This window comes from Microchirus variegatus (genome assembly GCF_963457635.1).
Source record: "Microchirus variegatus genome assembly, chromosome: 21".
NCBI classification, from domain to species: domain Eukaryota; kingdom Metazoa; phylum Chordata; class Actinopteri; order Pleuronectiformes; family Soleidae; genus Microchirus; species Microchirus variegatus.
The window spans coordinates 11,799,685-11,818,173 of record NC_139822.1 but is presented as its reverse complement, the minus strand read 5'-3'; the positions used below and the strand labels follow the sequence as shown (position 1 = coordinate 11,818,173).

The 18,489-nt window shown below is 39.0% G+C and overlaps 1 protein-coding gene across 1 annotated transcript in view; it reads left to right on the top strand.

The window, feature by feature from the left end:
* sntg2 (syntrophin, gamma 2) overlaps positions 1-8,303 on the top strand; it is a gene marked incomplete at both ends in the record, with an annotated part of 100,925 nt that extends 92,622 nt beyond the window's left edge. The window contains 3 exons of the mRNA XM_083907987.1: positions 6,752-6,844; positions 7,262-7,372; positions 8,175-8,303. Coding sequence (XP_083764113.1) covers positions 6,752-6,844; positions 7,262-7,372; positions 8,175-8,303 — 333 coding nt within the window. The remainder of the gene's footprint in view (positions 1-6,751; positions 6,845-7,261; positions 7,373-8,174) is intronic.
* Positions 8,304-18,489: the final 10,186 nt, after the last annotated feature.

Below are 18,489 nucleotides of genomic sequence, written 5' to 3'. Positions count from 1 at the left end.
TAATGTTGCATTTTTCTAGTCTTTAATGATGCACATTTGGGTCGCTGTCATTTGGAAACCAAATGTAAGTGATGTCGGTTTTACAGAAAGGTTTGCCTGTGATTTCTCTTTTCTCCAACCAATTAGGCCAGCCTCCTGTGGTTTTTGAGTAAAATTCAGCACAGTCCAGTGTAACTGGACCAGTAAACTGACTGGATGTGTGCGCTACATAAATACTGCTGAGGATAGGAAAGCAGGAAGTATTGTGAGGGAAAAATGCTCAGCCGGCACTTTTGTAAGAAGTCTTATCACTTTTTTCATCCTGCTAAAATGACAACAAATAATCTATATATAGTGGCTACATGGCGGAGAAGGGTCCAGCCCCCTCCGTGACCCTGCACCTCTTCCAACACTAAAATCCAGGTCATCATCCAAATCAAATTTTATCTGTTCTTAGACTTGATTATTTTCATAATTTTCCCGGCATTATTTATTAAGAACTTTGTGAAAGTATATTAAAACAGTATGTGTTGCAGTGTTAAAGAATAAAGGTTTCCACTTTATTAGTCATATCTGCTCCAAAGGTTAATTGCCGACATGAATTTGTTTAATTGTACAGTTGGCAGGATTTTTTTTGTGCGTTACTTATCATTAATTTTATAACAACTTTTCAGCATAATGCAAATTAAGTGACTTAATGTATAATGACACAGGAAAACTCAATGTCTGATGAGAGGAACTCAGAGAACCTTGATCCACAAAATGTGAGAGTTATTAATCAACTTTGCTGGCGCCTACTGTAAATCCACCGCTAAAGGAAAGAGGTAATAATTTTAAGTGGTTAAATATAAAACTGTAAAAACCATGTGTAAAGTAATGGATGTTGAGCCCTATTCAGACAGGATTATTTTTAAATGGAGAGGTGGGGGTAAAGTGATTATTACTAGAACTCAGTGATTTCAGTCCTGCACGAATGCGCGATGTCGGTTATCGTTACAGCGACTTTCACCTTGGGTAAAAAGATCTGAATAAATGACCCCAGGTAATAATAATCCTGTAATATTCTGTCCCGTCCTGTTTCACAAGTAGTTTCCATGGATTTCCTTCCTGGACTAGTTTTATGTTTTGTCATTTGTCTTTCTGTCCATTTTACCCATCCCACTTATGTTAGTTTTCCTAAGATTTCTTATCCCATGCCAATTGGCATTAATAATACAGATGTCCTGTGGTAAAATTGCATTACTCCACCTACCCATGTAAAACTAATCCTGTCGGAATAGTGCTTAAAATTCATGATCTGAGAGCAGTGAAAGCTCGAGCACAGCTTGACAAGCCTACTGCTTGATTAACTGCAGCATTTATATCAATGCGACACGGTCACATCACATCATCAAAAATGACTGATGAATTGTAGGCAAAGGCTGGAAGGTCAGCTATAGCTTTCAGAGACAATAACCAACTGCTGCCACAAGTGGGCAGTAAATTAAAAAAAATAACAAGCACAGGCAACTTTAGAACCCTTGGTGACAAAATGCCAAGATCATGTTGAAGGGAGATTTTGCAGCGTCTACTCTGCACCACTGTCACTCAATATGAAGCTGATATCACACTAGCCCTGTCAGATTAGTTTAAAATCATGATGTGTGATCTGAGAGGGATCTATCATCACAATATTATAGTCATGCTACTGTAAGAACTGTTGTGTTTCGTTATCTTGAAATGAGCCCCTTGTGTTACACAGGGACATGTACAGTAGCCTGAAATGAACATATTTAAATGGATCTGTTTATGTTTCTATGCCACCTAGAGGCCACCATAGATTGCTCCCAAATGCCACTAACGTGACTGTACCGCAGTCTGAACTCTACTGCCACCAGTGAGCACAAGATGCACACTGATTAGGTAATGACATTAAATTAATTTAAATGTCATTTATTATGTATTTGTCCCCACTGGGGGGCAGTGCAGGCTCATAGAGCATTCATACAAGACGCCGAAGAACACTTAAGAAACTACAGCACAAACAAGCAGTCATCAAAGTAAACTGCATACTAGTGTGTGCAACTTCATTCATATTGGAGACATTATCGACAATGCATTGCCTAGCCCTTAACTCGAACTTTAACCTTTACAAATTGGTGCCTAACCTAAAACCAGGTCTTAACCTCCAAAAATCCCTTTAAAGGTGTGAGGACCAGCCAAAATATGTCTTAATTTTGCCAAAATGTCCTCACTCCATATGGTTTATGCAATTGTTGGTACTCACAAAGCCACACAATTAATACAATAACACACACACACACACACACACACACACACACACACACACACACACACACACACACACACACACACACACACACACACACACAGGAGTCTGTGTTGAGGTGGGAACCAGTCATTTAATGATCTAATATGAGCTGATTCCATTTCTTCACAAACCACAACTCACTAACTACTTGTCAGTCATTGCTTGTGTAAACAGTGGGTGTTTACACTGAGGTGTATGGGAACATGAATAATGTCATCTTTTCGATTTTTGGGTGAAAGTCAGACCCCGAGTCACAGCATGATCTGTTTATTCATCTGCATTTAAAAATGGCTAAACGCATAAATAATCTTGCATACAGCCACTTTAATGCCCAGTACTGTAAAAGTTTGGCTGACATCCAACGAGAAGGTTTGGACTGTAAAAGTTTTACAGTGGTGCAGTGGTATGCACAGGGTGTGTTCACTGTTGAGTGACTGTTGGCTGAGTTTAGAGATGCCAGTGAAGACGCTTTACACCTTTTTTTTTTTTATTATTGTATTTGTATTGAGATTTTTAGTATCCCATTAATTGCAATGCCAACAGCTAACCATTAATTCAGTTGGCACATATTCTCGTACCTTACCAGGTTGGACAGGTGCCTCACCCTCTCCCTATTTGCACTCTTTTGGCGATGGTAGTTCAGTAGTAGAGTGAGTAGCGTTTGAACTGGAATAGTGTGAGTTGATTCCTTGGCTCTGCTTGTCTACATTCCAATGTGTCCTCGGGCAAGACACTTAACCCTATGTTCCTTGCAGCGCGCGTTAGGGAATGAAAGATGTGTGAGAGAAAATGCACTGCACATAGATGCGCTGTATGAAAGTGTGTGTGTGTCCGAATGGGTTTGAATGGGTGAATGGCAAAACTGTAGTTAAAGCAGCTTTAAGTGGCCATTAAGACTAGAAAAGCTATATAAATACAGACCATTCACACGATCTCACTCACTGGTGTTTCACAATGAAATGTCCTTCATTTCTCATACAAGAGTTGAAACTATTTCAATTTGAACGACTAACACGAGCAACATCAATTCCTGGTGTTCATGGCTTCATGAATCCTGAGAAGATGCATCACCTAATCACATCTTTACATTGACTTTAACCTAACAGACTGTTGCACGTACGGTCTGTTTAGATCACATGTGTAAAACTCAAGGCCCGGGGGCCAGATGTGGCCCGCCACGTCATTGTATGTGGCCCGCGAGTGATTAATTGGTCTTAATTGTGTTAAAATAGGTCTATGCTGCTTCAAGGTGTGCGTTGACCATAAACTACATTTCCCACAATGCATGCCGATTGTGTTACACTCTTAGAAATAAAAGTGCTAAGTAGAACCATATAAGGTTCTTCGGCCTGTCCTCATAGGAGAACCCTTTTTGGCTCCAGGTAGAACCTTTTATATAAAGGTTCCACCTGAAACTATTTTGGACACTGATGTGGCCCTCAGTGAAAATGAGTTTATCCTGTCAAACTTGAATTTTTCACCAGACAAAAGTATGCGCTCTTTAATGAAGCTTGGGTATTTCCAAGAAATTACTTTTTCATAACTATAATACAGCTGTGTGAAATCTTTATCCCCTTTTTTTTTTTTTTCTTGAAGGTCAGGGTTTTAAATGTTTTTTCTTTTTCCTTTGTACTTGATCAGTTGGCTTTCATTAGGTGTGGATGGTGTGAATGAACAATTAAAAGGATAAGGGATTAGAATTTAGAACTGCTTCTTTCACACCTGTCCTCTGTTTTATTTAATACCTCACATGTTTACTGCTGTCGGAAGTTGCTCTGGAGATTTCCGTGCACTGCATGTTGCTAATTCTTACAGAAAAGTCCCTTCCAATTAGTGAAATGTAGTCACTGCTCACTATGTCACAACACAGTGTTGACAGCAAGACAGCCTGCCACCGTTTTCTTTTTTCATCCTCGTCACAGCTGAATTCACGACGCCACTGAAGAGAAGCAGTTTGAAGCCCTAAGTAAAAGGAGTGCACAGTCCCATGCCATATTCTCTGCACACACTTCACTCTATAATTAAAAGCATTCAGTCCTCTGTTCTCTGAAGAGAAAGAGAAATTGAAAGTATAACAAACAGAAAATCAGAGTACACCTCTGTTATTTGTATTCCAATTGAATGAGTGACAAAAACAAGAAGCCATGTGGCAAGAAAAACATCCAAGGGGATTTTGTTCCACCGAGACCACAATGCTTAGGCATCAGTGCTCTCAAAAGACCTGCGGAGACGCATACATGTTGGAGTGACAGCGGCACAAGTCTGTGTTTTAAGATTTATGGCTTCCAAAATGGATTTCCTCTGTCATGTGTCTTGACATTATCAGGACTCATGCAGGACGAAGAAGCATATTTGCTCTTGTTATCAAGATTTTCCAAGCTTAACGTGCCCAAGTGGCATTTTAACAAGAGCTTTGCAAATATATAGTGTAGAACAAAGTGATATCTGTGCTTGTGCAGTGGTTAGCTTTCAAGCGTCACAGCACAAAGGGTCTTGGTTTGAATCTTGGTTTGACGGTGATGGAGTTGGTACGCTGGCTTCCTCCCAATGACTCCAAATTGACCAAAGGTGTGAAAGTGAGTGTAAATTGTTATTTGTTTCTGGCCCTGTGATAGGCTGGCAGCCTGTTCAGATTGTACCCCGCATCTCATTGAAGGTCAGCCAGGATTGGCTCCGACTCCCCCATGACCTTCAAAGGATGATTTTATAAATAATGCATGGATAAAAGGCTTCTTGTTGTGTTTTCCTAATCCTGTAGCAGTAAGAGGGAACAATTGAATAAATAATCAAATATCAATGGGAAAAAAAGCCCTTCATCATTCTTAATCTTAAGAAAAAGCAGCAGCTTTGTTTTTTTGTCTGTTAAATTCTATGATTGTTGACATTTGGATTGGAAGGATGTGACTGAAAGCTGATCTTACATATTCAGCAATGAGTTTAGCTCATACATGTTTTGGAATTGGAAAGCTTTAGTATCATATGTTGCCCATTTGCGCTTTCAAAATCATATAAACATAATATGAACAATCGAGCATGTCTTGCTATTGCTATAATATAGTTAGTGTAACACACACTTCATACTTGACTCTTAAACCTTCTTTTTAAAATGTGTTATTTTAAAATACACATTTCCTGTATGTTCCCTTAAAGTGATTGGGAATTAATCATACTGTGTAGGGTCATTATGGCATTGCTAAAACAACTAATCTGATTGTGCCTGAAAGACTTTAGCACGGTACTGTAACTAGAAATGAGAGATTGAAAGCATAAACTTGTGACGTTGTAAATCAACTGAAAAGTAGACTTCCATTCAAATTAGTTTAGTTGACAGCGACCATGTACAAAACTGGGTCTATACCAGAGTTAGCTAAATAGCTAATTTGCATATGTGGTCCCTGGACAGGGAGTTAGAAGACAATAAAACACAACCTAAACATTACAGACAATATCAGCAACAACAATATAGAGAGAAAACATCATACAAAACGCATAATATATTCGGTGTTCTTCATAAAAGATCAATGATCACATGATTGATTCTCTTTCAGCAAACAAATGTCTTAAGTTATTTTTTTAAAACCGCTAAGACGAGCACAGTCTCCAATATGGAGTGGGATTGACTTCCATTTTCCAGTTGCTTGGAATGAAAATGCTGATTGCCCAAAAGTGTTCTTCCTAAATTTGGTGGAGCAATCGCCTCTCATTGAGGCCCTGGATATCCTTACATTGTCCCTACAGAGTGACACACATTGCTCGTTGCAAAAAGATGTCAATTTGTCACCACCACTCAAGCAGTCACCCCCTGGTGGCTATTCAGTATATTGCTACTTCCGTTTTGACTTCAGCGAGGAAAACGGAGGACTGCGTCACTGTGCCTTGTTTTTTAATGTGAAATATGTTCACACAGTTAATTTCCATGGATAAATGTTACACTGTGACAGAGGAGGACAGATATGTTACTGGCTCTTGGCATAATCTGGATTGGAATACCGATAAACATTTCCAGGTGAGAACCACACCAGAAGCAAACCATTTTATACAACTGATTATTACATACTGTATACTCACAGTTTGTTAGGTACCACTTAATTAAAACGTATGGTTTAATTCAACTGTCCTGTTATAGATCTTCCTTCACAAAGGTTGTAATCTTAGCTTTTAGGGCAGAGGGCATCTAGACAATACAGCAGTGGTTTTAAATTCGACACTGATTTCTTATGTATGATTGTTAATTTGATCAATCTAATCACTAATAATCGGTATCAGCTCAGAAAAAGGCAGGACTATTTGAAGAATACACCAAATGTGAAGCAAAGCCATACTTATAATATAATGTTCACTGTTCACTGGACTGGGTCGCTCATACAAAGAAATGTACCACACTATTATTTACACAGCACCATTCCATACTTACATGTATGTATGTTAGTACGTTCACCGGTGTCACTTCTCTGTTTACAGTCCAAAAGCTACATGTGCAGCAGCCAGGGGAATGTGCTGTGCTTCACCATCGACTTTGCACTGGGCTTCACTTGCTCAGAGGGCACATCAAAGGTAAAGCATCACAGTTGTTGTTGTTGCCGTCCAGACTCCGTGCCTCTCTGCGCTTTGACATTTTCGTCCCCCCCCCGTACTGAGTATTTTGTACTCTCATACTTTCATATCCATTTGTCGCCTTAGTGCATGTTTTAAGTAACTTTAGAAAAAAAAACATGTAGATATTGCTTTTTAAATGTCTCTTGTTTTGCAAAGTGCACCCTCCAGATGGTGTGCTGTTTTTAATAAAGGGACAATGGGATATTACTTTGGCAGGTTTGCTGAATGTTTAGCCCAGTCTTAATGTGATACTGTTTAAATCACTGTTTCCTCAAAGCACCACTGCACGTTAAAATGTCGGATCCTGGTGGTATTTAAACATGCTCATTACGGAAACCTTCATGCTGCTGTGTCTTGTAATCCCCTCTCTTGTAGACCATGCTGTGGCGATATAAGTTCTCTCAACTTAAAGGCTCCTCTGACGATGGGAAAACCAGGGTAAAACTCCTTTTCAAGAATGCTGAAAGCAAGCAAATAGAAATGAAGGTAAAGCTCTTCTTTATTTTCATCACATTTAAAAGGCATACACTTATAGTTATTTTGTACGGAAGAGTATTAGGGCCACATTTAATCATTCTGAGATTAAAGTAGTCATGCGGAGAAAAAAAGTCAGAATTCGGAGAAAAAAAGTCTGATATTAAAGTCATAATTATGAGATTAAAGCCAGAATTCTGAGAATAAGAGGGTCATAATTCTGGAAAAAAAAGGGTCTATCGTTAGCCTAAAAGTATAGTTGTCTAAGTCCCATTTGAAAGTATTCGGAAAACAAGAAAAAGCAAATTACTTCTGAGAAAAAGGTCAGAATTCTGATATTAAAGTCAGAATTATGATTTTAAAGTCATGATTCTGAGGAAAAAGGTCACAATTCTGAGATTCAAGTCATAATTCTCATATTTAAGTCATAATTCTGAGGAAAAAAAGGTCAGAATTCTGAGAAAAAGATCAGAATTCTATTAGTTTAATAGTCAGAATTCTGAGAAAAAATGTAAGAATTCTGAGGTTGAAGTCATAACTCTGATATTCAAGTCATAATTCTGAGAAAATGGTCAGAATTCTGAGACTGAAGTCATAATTCTGATATTAAAGCCAGAATTCTGAGGCAAATCAAGGTCATCATTCTGAGGAAAAAGTCTGATATAGTTAGCCTCATAGCATAGTTGAATGTTTTCGGAAAACAACTTTTGCACAGGCGACTCTTTGATAATAAAGAAATGTCATCATCTTAATCATGTCTTTACTGTGGACCTCTCATCCGTATTGATTTGTTCTGTACTCGTTATTCCCACAGGAACTGGAGTTCGCTAATCTGACAGCCGTCCTTCACTGCATTCATTCTTTTATCGCTGCCAAAGTTGCCTCCATGGACCCTCTCTTTATGTGCAGTCAGAGCTTGGCTGGAAATTACACGAACAGCTAAGAAGACATGTCGTCATCATGTGCACCTGCAGGCAAATAAGCAGTATTTTATGCACAGAGCTAACTGATAAGTATATCTTGTTCTTGCTATTTTTGTATCAACCACAGAAACAAAGACACATTTGTAAAAGAGACTAGTACATAGTGTATAAGTAAATGTCGGGAGGAACATGACAATTGGACAGGAGCCCAACCTGTCATTGTGAAAGGTAACACCCATGTGACAATATGGTGCCATAAACTGCCATAGGACTGACAATGTGACACAGGTGTCTAAATACAGCAACTTACGCTGTTAATGAGGAATGACACTTTAACTTACGAATGAAGAAGTAGCCTTTCTTTGCTCCCATCTCTTCTGTTTTACTTACTTTTCCTTTGCTTTGTCTGTGACAGAACAAAATAACACTAATTTAATTAAGTCCAGTTTGGCTCCAAGTAACTGCCACAACAAATGAAACACCAGAAGCCTCACAAAGGCATTTACTGCAGGGTGATTTCATTAGCTTGGCCAAAGTTGTACAATGGTTGTTTTGGTATCTACCTTACAACACAAACCCCCAAAATGTGTGCGCTCCAAACCCTTCAGGTTTATGAGACAACGGAAAAATGTGATGTTTCAGCTTCAAACCAATTTAAAGAGCCATATCATTTGCTACCATAAAATAGAGTTAAACAGTAATGGTCTTTACCCAACTTATGTAATGTTTCACAGCCCACACACTGCTCAAGCACCATTATATTCCCCTGTATTACTATATTTATTCTTAACATCACCCAGTGGTTTCAGGAGGCAGTGACTGTAACTCCTACCTCAGACACGAACATGTTCCTCCCCTGTTTCTCTGTCTGATGAAGCTTGTTTGACTGCTGAAGACAAAATGTAAGATCTTTTTTTTTTCTGAAAAGGGTTATTTTTGCTCGAGATGTTCTGATTTTGCAGGATGAGCCTGCCGTCATTATGTGTAATTTGCTATAAAATGAGACCGTCTCCAGCAAAGCACCCCTTCAACTAATTGACTCTGTCATCCAGATGATATCATGAGATTCTCTATGTGAATCACATGAAATCATCTTGATGACAGGGTAAATTTCAAGCATCTTCACTTTCTTGTAGAGCCTTTTTTTTTTTCATGTGTTGAAGTAGATGAGCAAAATTAGTTTATGTCATTTTTGACATAGTGGACAAACGAGGTCACTGCAAACTACAAGAAAAACATTTGACCATTACATCACAGAGGATATGAAATGGCCTGAAAACTAACTGTTCTGCGGAAGTCTTGTAATTGAATTAATCCCCAATGAAAACCAATTTATTTGTGTGGGGAGCCAATAACACATTTACGGACATCTGTGTTCTGAAGTAGGTTAACACGTACTTTATGTGCTGCTATATAAAGAGCAGGATCCCTTATATCCTATTCCCACTGGTCATGAAACCCCATTCGGTGAAGTGCTGGGCACGTTAACGATGGTTAACATCGCCAAAGTTAAGAGTGACAGGAAAAAGACGTGTGTGGCGTCATGTTTACGTGCCGCTGCACCGTAGTCCAGGCACCGTTTACCAGTTAGCTGCGTTAGCTCCTTTAGCGCCGTTAGCGTCCTACAGTCCAACTGGAACGGTCTGTTTATTAAACAAAAAGCAACGCTACAAATAACCAGCGTACCTGTGTACTGTGTATGTATGCCTCGGTTTTTCAAGTTTAGAGTTACTTTAGAGCAGGGGTCTCAAACTGGCGGCCCACATGTGGCCCCCCAATCGATTACATGCGGCCCCCCACTTAATATCATATTGTAATGAAAACATGGCCCACGACTGTCTTTTAAACACAGTGTGTAGCTGAGGCACAGCGAGGTGAATATAATATATGTTTTAGCAATGTTTATTATAACAGTAATAATAAGACATTTGGTCATAATAATGAATGGCAGTGGCCGAAACAGCTCCTAGCACAAATTTTAATTACAGTTGTCCACACTATTATTTATGTCTGTTTTTGATATTAATGCATTCATTTTGCATCATAAATAGTACTAATAAGTATACGTGTGATATCATGATGCAATATTGTGAACAGTTGTTTTAGGTTAAGCCGGCCCCCTCTTGACCGCAATAGATGCGTATTGGCCCCCAGGTCATTTGAGTTGGAGACCCCTGCTTTAGAGAGTCATTTTAACAATCAGAGTCACTGGTCAGTCGTCATGGAAACGCGCCATGCATGCCCAGCACCAGTTTAAACAGGTTTATCACCACAGATAATGTGTTTAATTGAGGTTCACCCCAGGTCAAATAACTAGTATCTATGGGGATTTTATGATTGCTATAAGTGGACACATCACATGAGTGAACATGCTAATTTAGGCTTCATCTGCTTGCACTTTTGGCAGCGAAGTGTCATTTGTGGCTGTGATGCACATTAATCTTCCAGCTGTCAATCTTAATTTTAGTAGTGGAACTTGTTTTTTAAGGCCCCGGGGCACAGCGCAATATTTTTTATTTCCTCAGTCAGATCCCGTATACCTGCTAATTTTAGCGTGAAAGAGGCTTCCCGTAATGATTTTCTTGGGAAAACCTCAATCTTCTCATTCTCCCCTTCCTCAGACGTGCTTAACAAACCGATACGGGGTGTGAGTGAAACTGGAGCAAATCATGTGAAAGGTGACACTCCATTGACAAAAAAAATCGAAATTCTCCTTCTCTGACTCATTATTGGCACCACCAAAACACAACAAACAATAAGATTGTTGTGGTTTGTTGCCAACCAAGTAGTGATTCGTATCTGCTCACTGCTGCTGGTATGTAAGTGTTATTTCTTCTCTGTAACCTCCTCCCTCTTTGGTTATTCATGCATAAACTTTGACGTCAATGGGTCACAAAGGATACAGGGATATTAAGAGCAAACTATAAGCTCAGAATATGTTATCGCAGCTCATTGCCGAGCTGAAGTTGACATGATACTACCTTTGGCTTGTCTTTGTTTAAGGAATACAAATAAAGTCTAATAAGATGAATGTCTGTTTCTCTATTTGGATGGCTCATATTCCATGAAGCGATAGAGAAATGCAAACCTCAACTTGAATATTGAGGTTGAAATGATCATTTTAATTATGAATCAATCTTTTCTTACATTTGTTTGCACTTTCTAAAGCTTTTTTCTTGTTTTACAGCTCTGTATTCGTATTTATGTTCTGACTGTATTCAGTCAGATTAAAGTCCAAATCTAGAAGTAAACCCAGCCTGTGTAATTATGTAAATTCTCCTTTAATTGTTTGGTAGCAACGGCTTTGTCTGGCAACGCATCAGTAACAACCTCATATGGTATAAAGGATCATGTTTTATAAACTGAAAGACTTTTAAGTTGTGAACAGTAAAACTATATTACCATACGCAGCTTGACAAAGGTAGAATTTATTCAATTTTTATTGTATAGTATTGCACATATTTTGTCTATCCTCTATTGAACCCGATGTTGCAGCAAGAACAAAACATTCAAATATATGCCGCTGGTGTTTTGTTTTCTCTGTGGATGACGTGCGTTTCCTTCTTCACAAACTCTGAGATTCATTTTGTTTGCGAAGTTTCTGGCTTGAGCAGTTTTTGTGCTGGAGCCAAAGCAGCCACCATGACAACACGAAGGGGCGCATGGAGCCACGGCCGATATGATCTTCAGCTGAAGTTGCAGTCGGCTGCTGCTACACAAACGGCATCATGAAGTTGCAGCAGTGCCATGTCGAGCATGACTTTCAAGTACGCTGCTCATCTTTCAATGGGCCGTGACTCTCAGAGTTGACTCCTCCGGTGGCATTCGACCCTGAATGCTAACTGAAGTATTTGTGATGAGGGGAAGTTTCCAGGCCAATTTCAGAGCGACTGCTGCAGCCTTTTTCATCGTTGGTAATCCCTACAGTCCAAATCTAAGACTCAGAAAATGGGCTCAGGAGGATGGAGGCACAGCAAAGAAAGCAGGACCATGAACCCATTAAAAGGCTTCAATGACTTCTGCTGATACTCTGCCCTTTTATTTCACCAGCTCGGTCCTTGAATTAAAGTTTGCTGAAAAGGTAATGATGAGTTCTATCCAACAGGATACATTACACCATAAGCTGCCCTATAAAGTTATGGATCATATTTTTTTTTGTCTCCATTAAGTAAGTGGTGTGATATTATTAGGCAATCATATTAGATGTGACAGAACCAATACTGTGCGAGTATCGACTGCTCTTTTAACGTGGCATTTCTCAACCTGCTGTATTTCACCTTTTGCTGTGATGGTTTTCTCCAAGTCCAGAGAACTCGAGTGAACTCTCACTGTTTGCATGAGCCAGAGGCGACCTTTGGAGGAAAGCTAGGATGGAAGTGGAAGAAGCTTACAGTAACAAACGGCTCCTCAAAAGGGCACTGGGTTTGCAGACAGTTCCGAGACGGGTGTTGATAAATGCATCTGGAAAATCTGTGGACTTATGTCTCACTGTAATGTCAAGTGTGGTGGACTTCTTTTTGTCAATTCAGCAAATTTATGAAATCCCGAGATAGTAAACATCTCACTGTACCACTGTTGGGAATGAATAGAGAGTAAAGGTAACGAACCAAATTGTACACTGATTTAAAACAAATCCAACTTTCTCCAAAAGTTTGTTTACTGACCAGTTGTGTACTATTTTTTCATTCTTAACTCAAACATGTATCCTGCCTCTTCTGTTTTGCGAAAAAGAGCTTTTTAAAATGTTGTTTTCTATCATAGCTTTTTGTAGCATTGTATTGCTATTAGTTTTACATGGAGAGGCAAATCTGGTAAACCTCAGGTGTTTTTGGTATATTGCAAACGGCATAAACAGCAAATGATGTTATTCACCGTGGTTTCACTGCCTCTGAAACCAATGTTCTCCCCAGATATAAACAGTGTTTTCTCCTGGGTCCGGTTTGGCATTTTTAGCTTTTGTCTGTGCCATGTTGATGTGTCTGCGCTTGTGATACCAGAAAGCAGCATAGTCACAAATGACGGGGCTGTGTGAATCGATGTACCCCTCCCACTTGTGGTAGTTTGACTGAGATTTCTTATCCCATGAAAATTGGCCATTGATTTTTGAGGTCCTGTGGTAGAATTACTTTATGCCACCTATGGAAAACTAATCCCATCCATCGTCAGTGGATGGGATTGGATACCCCCCTGAAGAAAATTTCAGGAGGGGTGATTTTTTCTGATAACCCATTCAATAGGTGCACAAAGCAAGACAATATCAATTTGTATCAACAGAGTCCTTCTTGTGTCCACTAGATGGCAATGTCATAAACTAAAATTATTTACAATTACAATTGTATGATGTAAAATAGCTAAACAGGACACAATATGTGTCCAGCAACCACATAAAGACGAGGGCAGCATATTAAGTCAAGTATTTATTAACTGACCGAGGATCAAGAGCTTTCACAACCTTTACCAGATACATACAACAAACTTATGACAAGATAGTGCAGTCAAATTATAAATTAAGTGTAAAGGAAAGTTCAGAATTGGATCTTTGGATGTGTTGCTAAATGCATGTCGGAACAATACTTTCTTACACAAAACAGTTTGTTTTGTCTCATTTGCATGAAGTTTAACCTGCAGTTAAACCCTGAGCGATACAAACATCAACAACGTTAGCAAACAAGCTAACGAAGGATCTTGGACTTGTCCTCAAAGGAGAACCCTTTTGGAGGGCTCCACAAAGAACCCCTTCAAAACCCCTTATTCAGGAAAGGGGTTTTAAAGGGTTCTCGGGATCAAAATGGTTCTTACTGGAACTATAAGTGTTACCAAGAACCTTTGAAAAACCTTTTCTTCTGGAAAGGGTTTTTCAGAAGCAAATGATTCCAGGTAGAACATCAGCCCTTGTAGAAGAACCCTTTTGGAACCCTTATTTGTAAGAATGTACGTGTACTTATCAGTGCTCGGACCGGTTAAACGAGCACAATCGTCTAAAACTGTGAGCTTTTTACAAGTTTATGTGTGATGCAAGTGCGAGTTCCAAAATCCTCATTGAAAATGCATTAGAGAATACTTTTTCTGAAAGTCAGTGGGAGAATGCTCAGGCCGTGAAAGTCAATAAAATCGCCAGGAGAGGCGGGACCATTTAAAACATGACTTAAATCTGACGATTCTGATTGGACGATGACATGATGATAATATGTCTAGAACACTGATAATAACTACTATTGCTGGCAGAGACAGTTGAAAGGAATATTAGTAGTAGTACAAAAGTCCCCAATACACCCTCCGCCCATGTCATGGTGCTTTAAATGTTTTTTTTATTTTTTATTTGGAAGATCTGTACCTATAGAATTCTCAAAAGCTGTTGGAGAACTCAACATTGGTGACAATGGCATGTTTTCTTCTTTGTGGAGCCACTGTATTCTCCCCTTTCCTTTTGAAGATTGGGACATTTTGTTGCACTGCGTGGCAGCAGATATTACACACTGAGGTGGCAATGAATGTATTGACAGATGACGGCACCCATGTGCTGTATAAAAAAAGAGCTATATTGACTAATCATCAGAAACGATTTGCAGCATGCGTCAGTATTATCTGGTGTGTTCTCAGGTATTGAAAACACAAGTGTTTCTGAACATACCAACTATCCAAGTGGCTGAGCTAATGGGGGGGAGAAGAAGCTTTTTCAAATCGGTCAACCAAGTGCAAGAAAAAAAACACTCAATGTTTGAGTAACTCCAGTGAGTCCTTGTCTATTTTACCTTGGACTCCCTGCTTTGTGTGAATACATAACGATAGGTTCAACAGGGTCTGCAGCGCCAGGATAAATTTTTATTATTTCAAAAATCCTCGACTCTTCTACTTTGGTCTGACCACAAAAAAATGGCTTGTTTTTTCCATATTGTTTTCCATGCAGTGCTGATTTGGATTGTTCTCCCAGGTTTTCTAACCGACGAGGCCGGGTATTTCAACTGTAAGTAAATGTGTATATATGTATATATGCTTTTGCTGACATTTCATTTGATGTGTGATAGCTTCATTAAAGATAGTCGTCAGTTATAAATGCTTAAATCGGTGTCCAGCCATATCAGAGTGGCAAGAGAGAGAGAGTCATTTTACTATTTAAACTACTGTACCAGCAGTATAGTTTTAAAAACTATTCTGTTCTAATAAAACAAAATAATACATGATTAGGTTTTTACTCATGTCTCCAGTAAAATCAACAAGAATGGGATGGACCCAAGTGGAAAGCGCAACAATATCAGCAGGATAATATTAAAGTAGAATGATAGTCTGTCGATTTTTTTTTTCTATCCCATACATTGGCTGTGGGGAGTTTGGGTTGAGGGATAGAAATGTTTTGAATTGAAATTTGAATTTCTGTTATGCCTTACAGAGTCGGCAGATTTCCTATCAAAGCTGCACAAAAGTGAAACCTTTGCTGTTGGTTTTTGGTGTATTGATGTAATGATACCTTGCATACATGGAAATACTAATTATTTACTCATGACGGACTGCTGGATGGAGGGAAAGCAATCGTTTTTTTTCATGCATGAAAGTAGAAAAGTCATTTTGTTGTGTTTTCATATGTACTGTTTTTCTTCCAGCCACATTTATCAGAGAATTGCTCATCTCATCACATGAAGAAAGTGTTCATATTGTAAACGAAGCCTTCCGCTGCTCTAGACAACGGTAATAAACAGTGGGGGGGGATCATCTCTTTCAAATGAAATGCTACCTTTTCAAAACCAAAAAAAAAAAAAGGGTCAGAAAGAACCTGTCAGTTTCTGTGCACAGACGGAGCGCGTCCACATCCTCATCGCATATGTTTACATTCTCTCGGCAAACGGAGCCTGAGACCCTGGGGATTTCCCGAGCTGCAGAGGTGTTTCAAACAACTGTCCAAGTCCTCAGGAAAAGAGCACAGCAGAGATGTAAAAGGAATGTCACAGCATCAGGTACATTCACTTTCTGTAATTTAATGCAGAGGATCTCATAGTTAAATTACACATGGTAAATGTATAGCCCTTACAGGCTTTAATTAAATTCTCAGTTGTCGTTTGTCCTTCCAGATTTAAATTCCTTCTTATATACTGTGAAGGTAGAATTCCATTTCATTTTTTTTCTTTGTGTTCACTCTACTCATGCTAGGGCTATTGTCACGGGAAGACGTGGCACTGATTGCAGAGCTGTCTCATTGTCCTCCTGCAGCACATCCAGATGTTTGTCGTACCAACTCAAAGTACCGTTCCATATCTGGCATCTGCAATAACAGGTACACCTAAGTGACTTCTCCTAACGAACCGGAACCATAGTGTTAGACACTGAAACTTATTATAATACACTCAACAAATATATAAACGCACAAAGCAAAACTTATGTGACAATACAGAGTAACTATCCAAAAGTCCACATTTTGGTGTGCCCTTTTATTGACCAGACCATAAGGAGTGTCTGTGTACTGGTCATGCATATTGACCACCACTCTGCCATGCTCCATGACTCTCGTGAGTTGAAATACTCAATCTGAGATTGTAGTCAGTAGGAGTGGCCAAGTGACACTGGACTACTGGGTTTGAGCAAAACAAATCATTCCATAAACAAATGTATCAAGAATCTGAGCAAATGTCATGACGTTCTATTTTTGTTCACCATTTCAAGTTCATGCGTTTATATTTTTGTTGAGTGTATATATAATCCAATAACCCAGCATACAGGCTTCTTGCTACACTATATATAAATACAAAGCATATTCTATGTTTTTTGGAACTATGTATAATGAATAAATAGGCAGCATCACTGTAGTGTTCTGAAAGTGAGAATTATTCTGTTTTTTTGTAACCCCAACCACAAAGGCACTTGACTGTAGCTTATTTTTTCTCGTTTTATATTCAGGTATACAGTTTTTGCATCTGTAACATAAATGGCTTGTTAAAAAAAAGTCAGCCACTGTGCAGTATATAGTATATATTTAGTTCAAAAGAAAGCAAAAGCACTCCATCTCCATCTAAATCAACATCGTGTCAATCATAGACGGCATGACTTTCCATTTCTGTATAAATGCAGTTTTAAACCCTCACCGACCACATACAGATAAACGAATGCTGCCGATTCGGTGATGGCAAACACTGTTTTTGTACTACAGTGTTTTTGGACAGGCTTCATGATTCTTTTTGTCAGGCAAAATCCTCTCTGGGGAGCAGCCAACACTCCCTTGGTCAGATGGCTTCCAGCTGAATATGAAGACGGGGAGAGAGAGCCCAGGGGCTGGAACCGAGGACGACTCCATAATGGATTCCAACTTCCTTCGGTAATCTACAAAATGTTGGTCCAATGGACAGTGAGGTCTTAATGGAAAAATAGGAAATGAAGCGAGCGCGCTCTGCTCACCGCAGTTAATGTTGCATTCCATTTATTTTTCTAACCTGTTTTACAGCAGATTAAGTCCACTGCTGTTAAGGAGCAGCACAAGTGTGTACATTAGTGTGTGTGTTTGTGTGCGATGAGTAAGATTACAGCTGAATTTGCATGTTGCGGCCTCGGCTTTTAAAAGATACCATTTCCATAGCTTGAAAGGAGTTGATTTCTAGTCATGTGGATAAACATCAAACAGCGGTACAAACTGTTATGCTAATATCTGCATTGAATTAGGATCTTAATGTATGCATGCATTACACAGCTAGGATGAGGTTTTTCCAGTGGAAGAACTCATGAAATATACACCAGTTGCATCAAGCCTTAATATATCATGACTTTATTTAACCCCTTATCTCAGCCCAACCTCTTTTTTTTTTGCTTATTTTAACCATAAAAGGACCAGAAATGTCCTGTGACTAAGTGCTTTTGCCCATTTTTCTAGAATAACTTCCAATATCTGGCAGTTATGTGCAATTTTCTGCATGTTAAAAGTGTATCAACAATTTCAAATGAAGAAAAACAAGTTTTATTTGGAAAAACTCTGTACTTGTCAATAAATACCAGATGTTGCATGTTAAATTTGAACAGTATAACACATAATAACACTATGTTTGAGTCACTCTCTGGTGATAAAGACGCTGATTCGCCGGCTTCCTGCAACCGCACAAGTGACTGATTATCTGATAACCGTAATAACCACACGTTGGCTTTGACCTGCAATTCTTGACTTTCAGAAACTGCTGGAATTTTTCCGATAGCACAAACCATTGCATAATTACAGTAATGCAAAGTGCACTT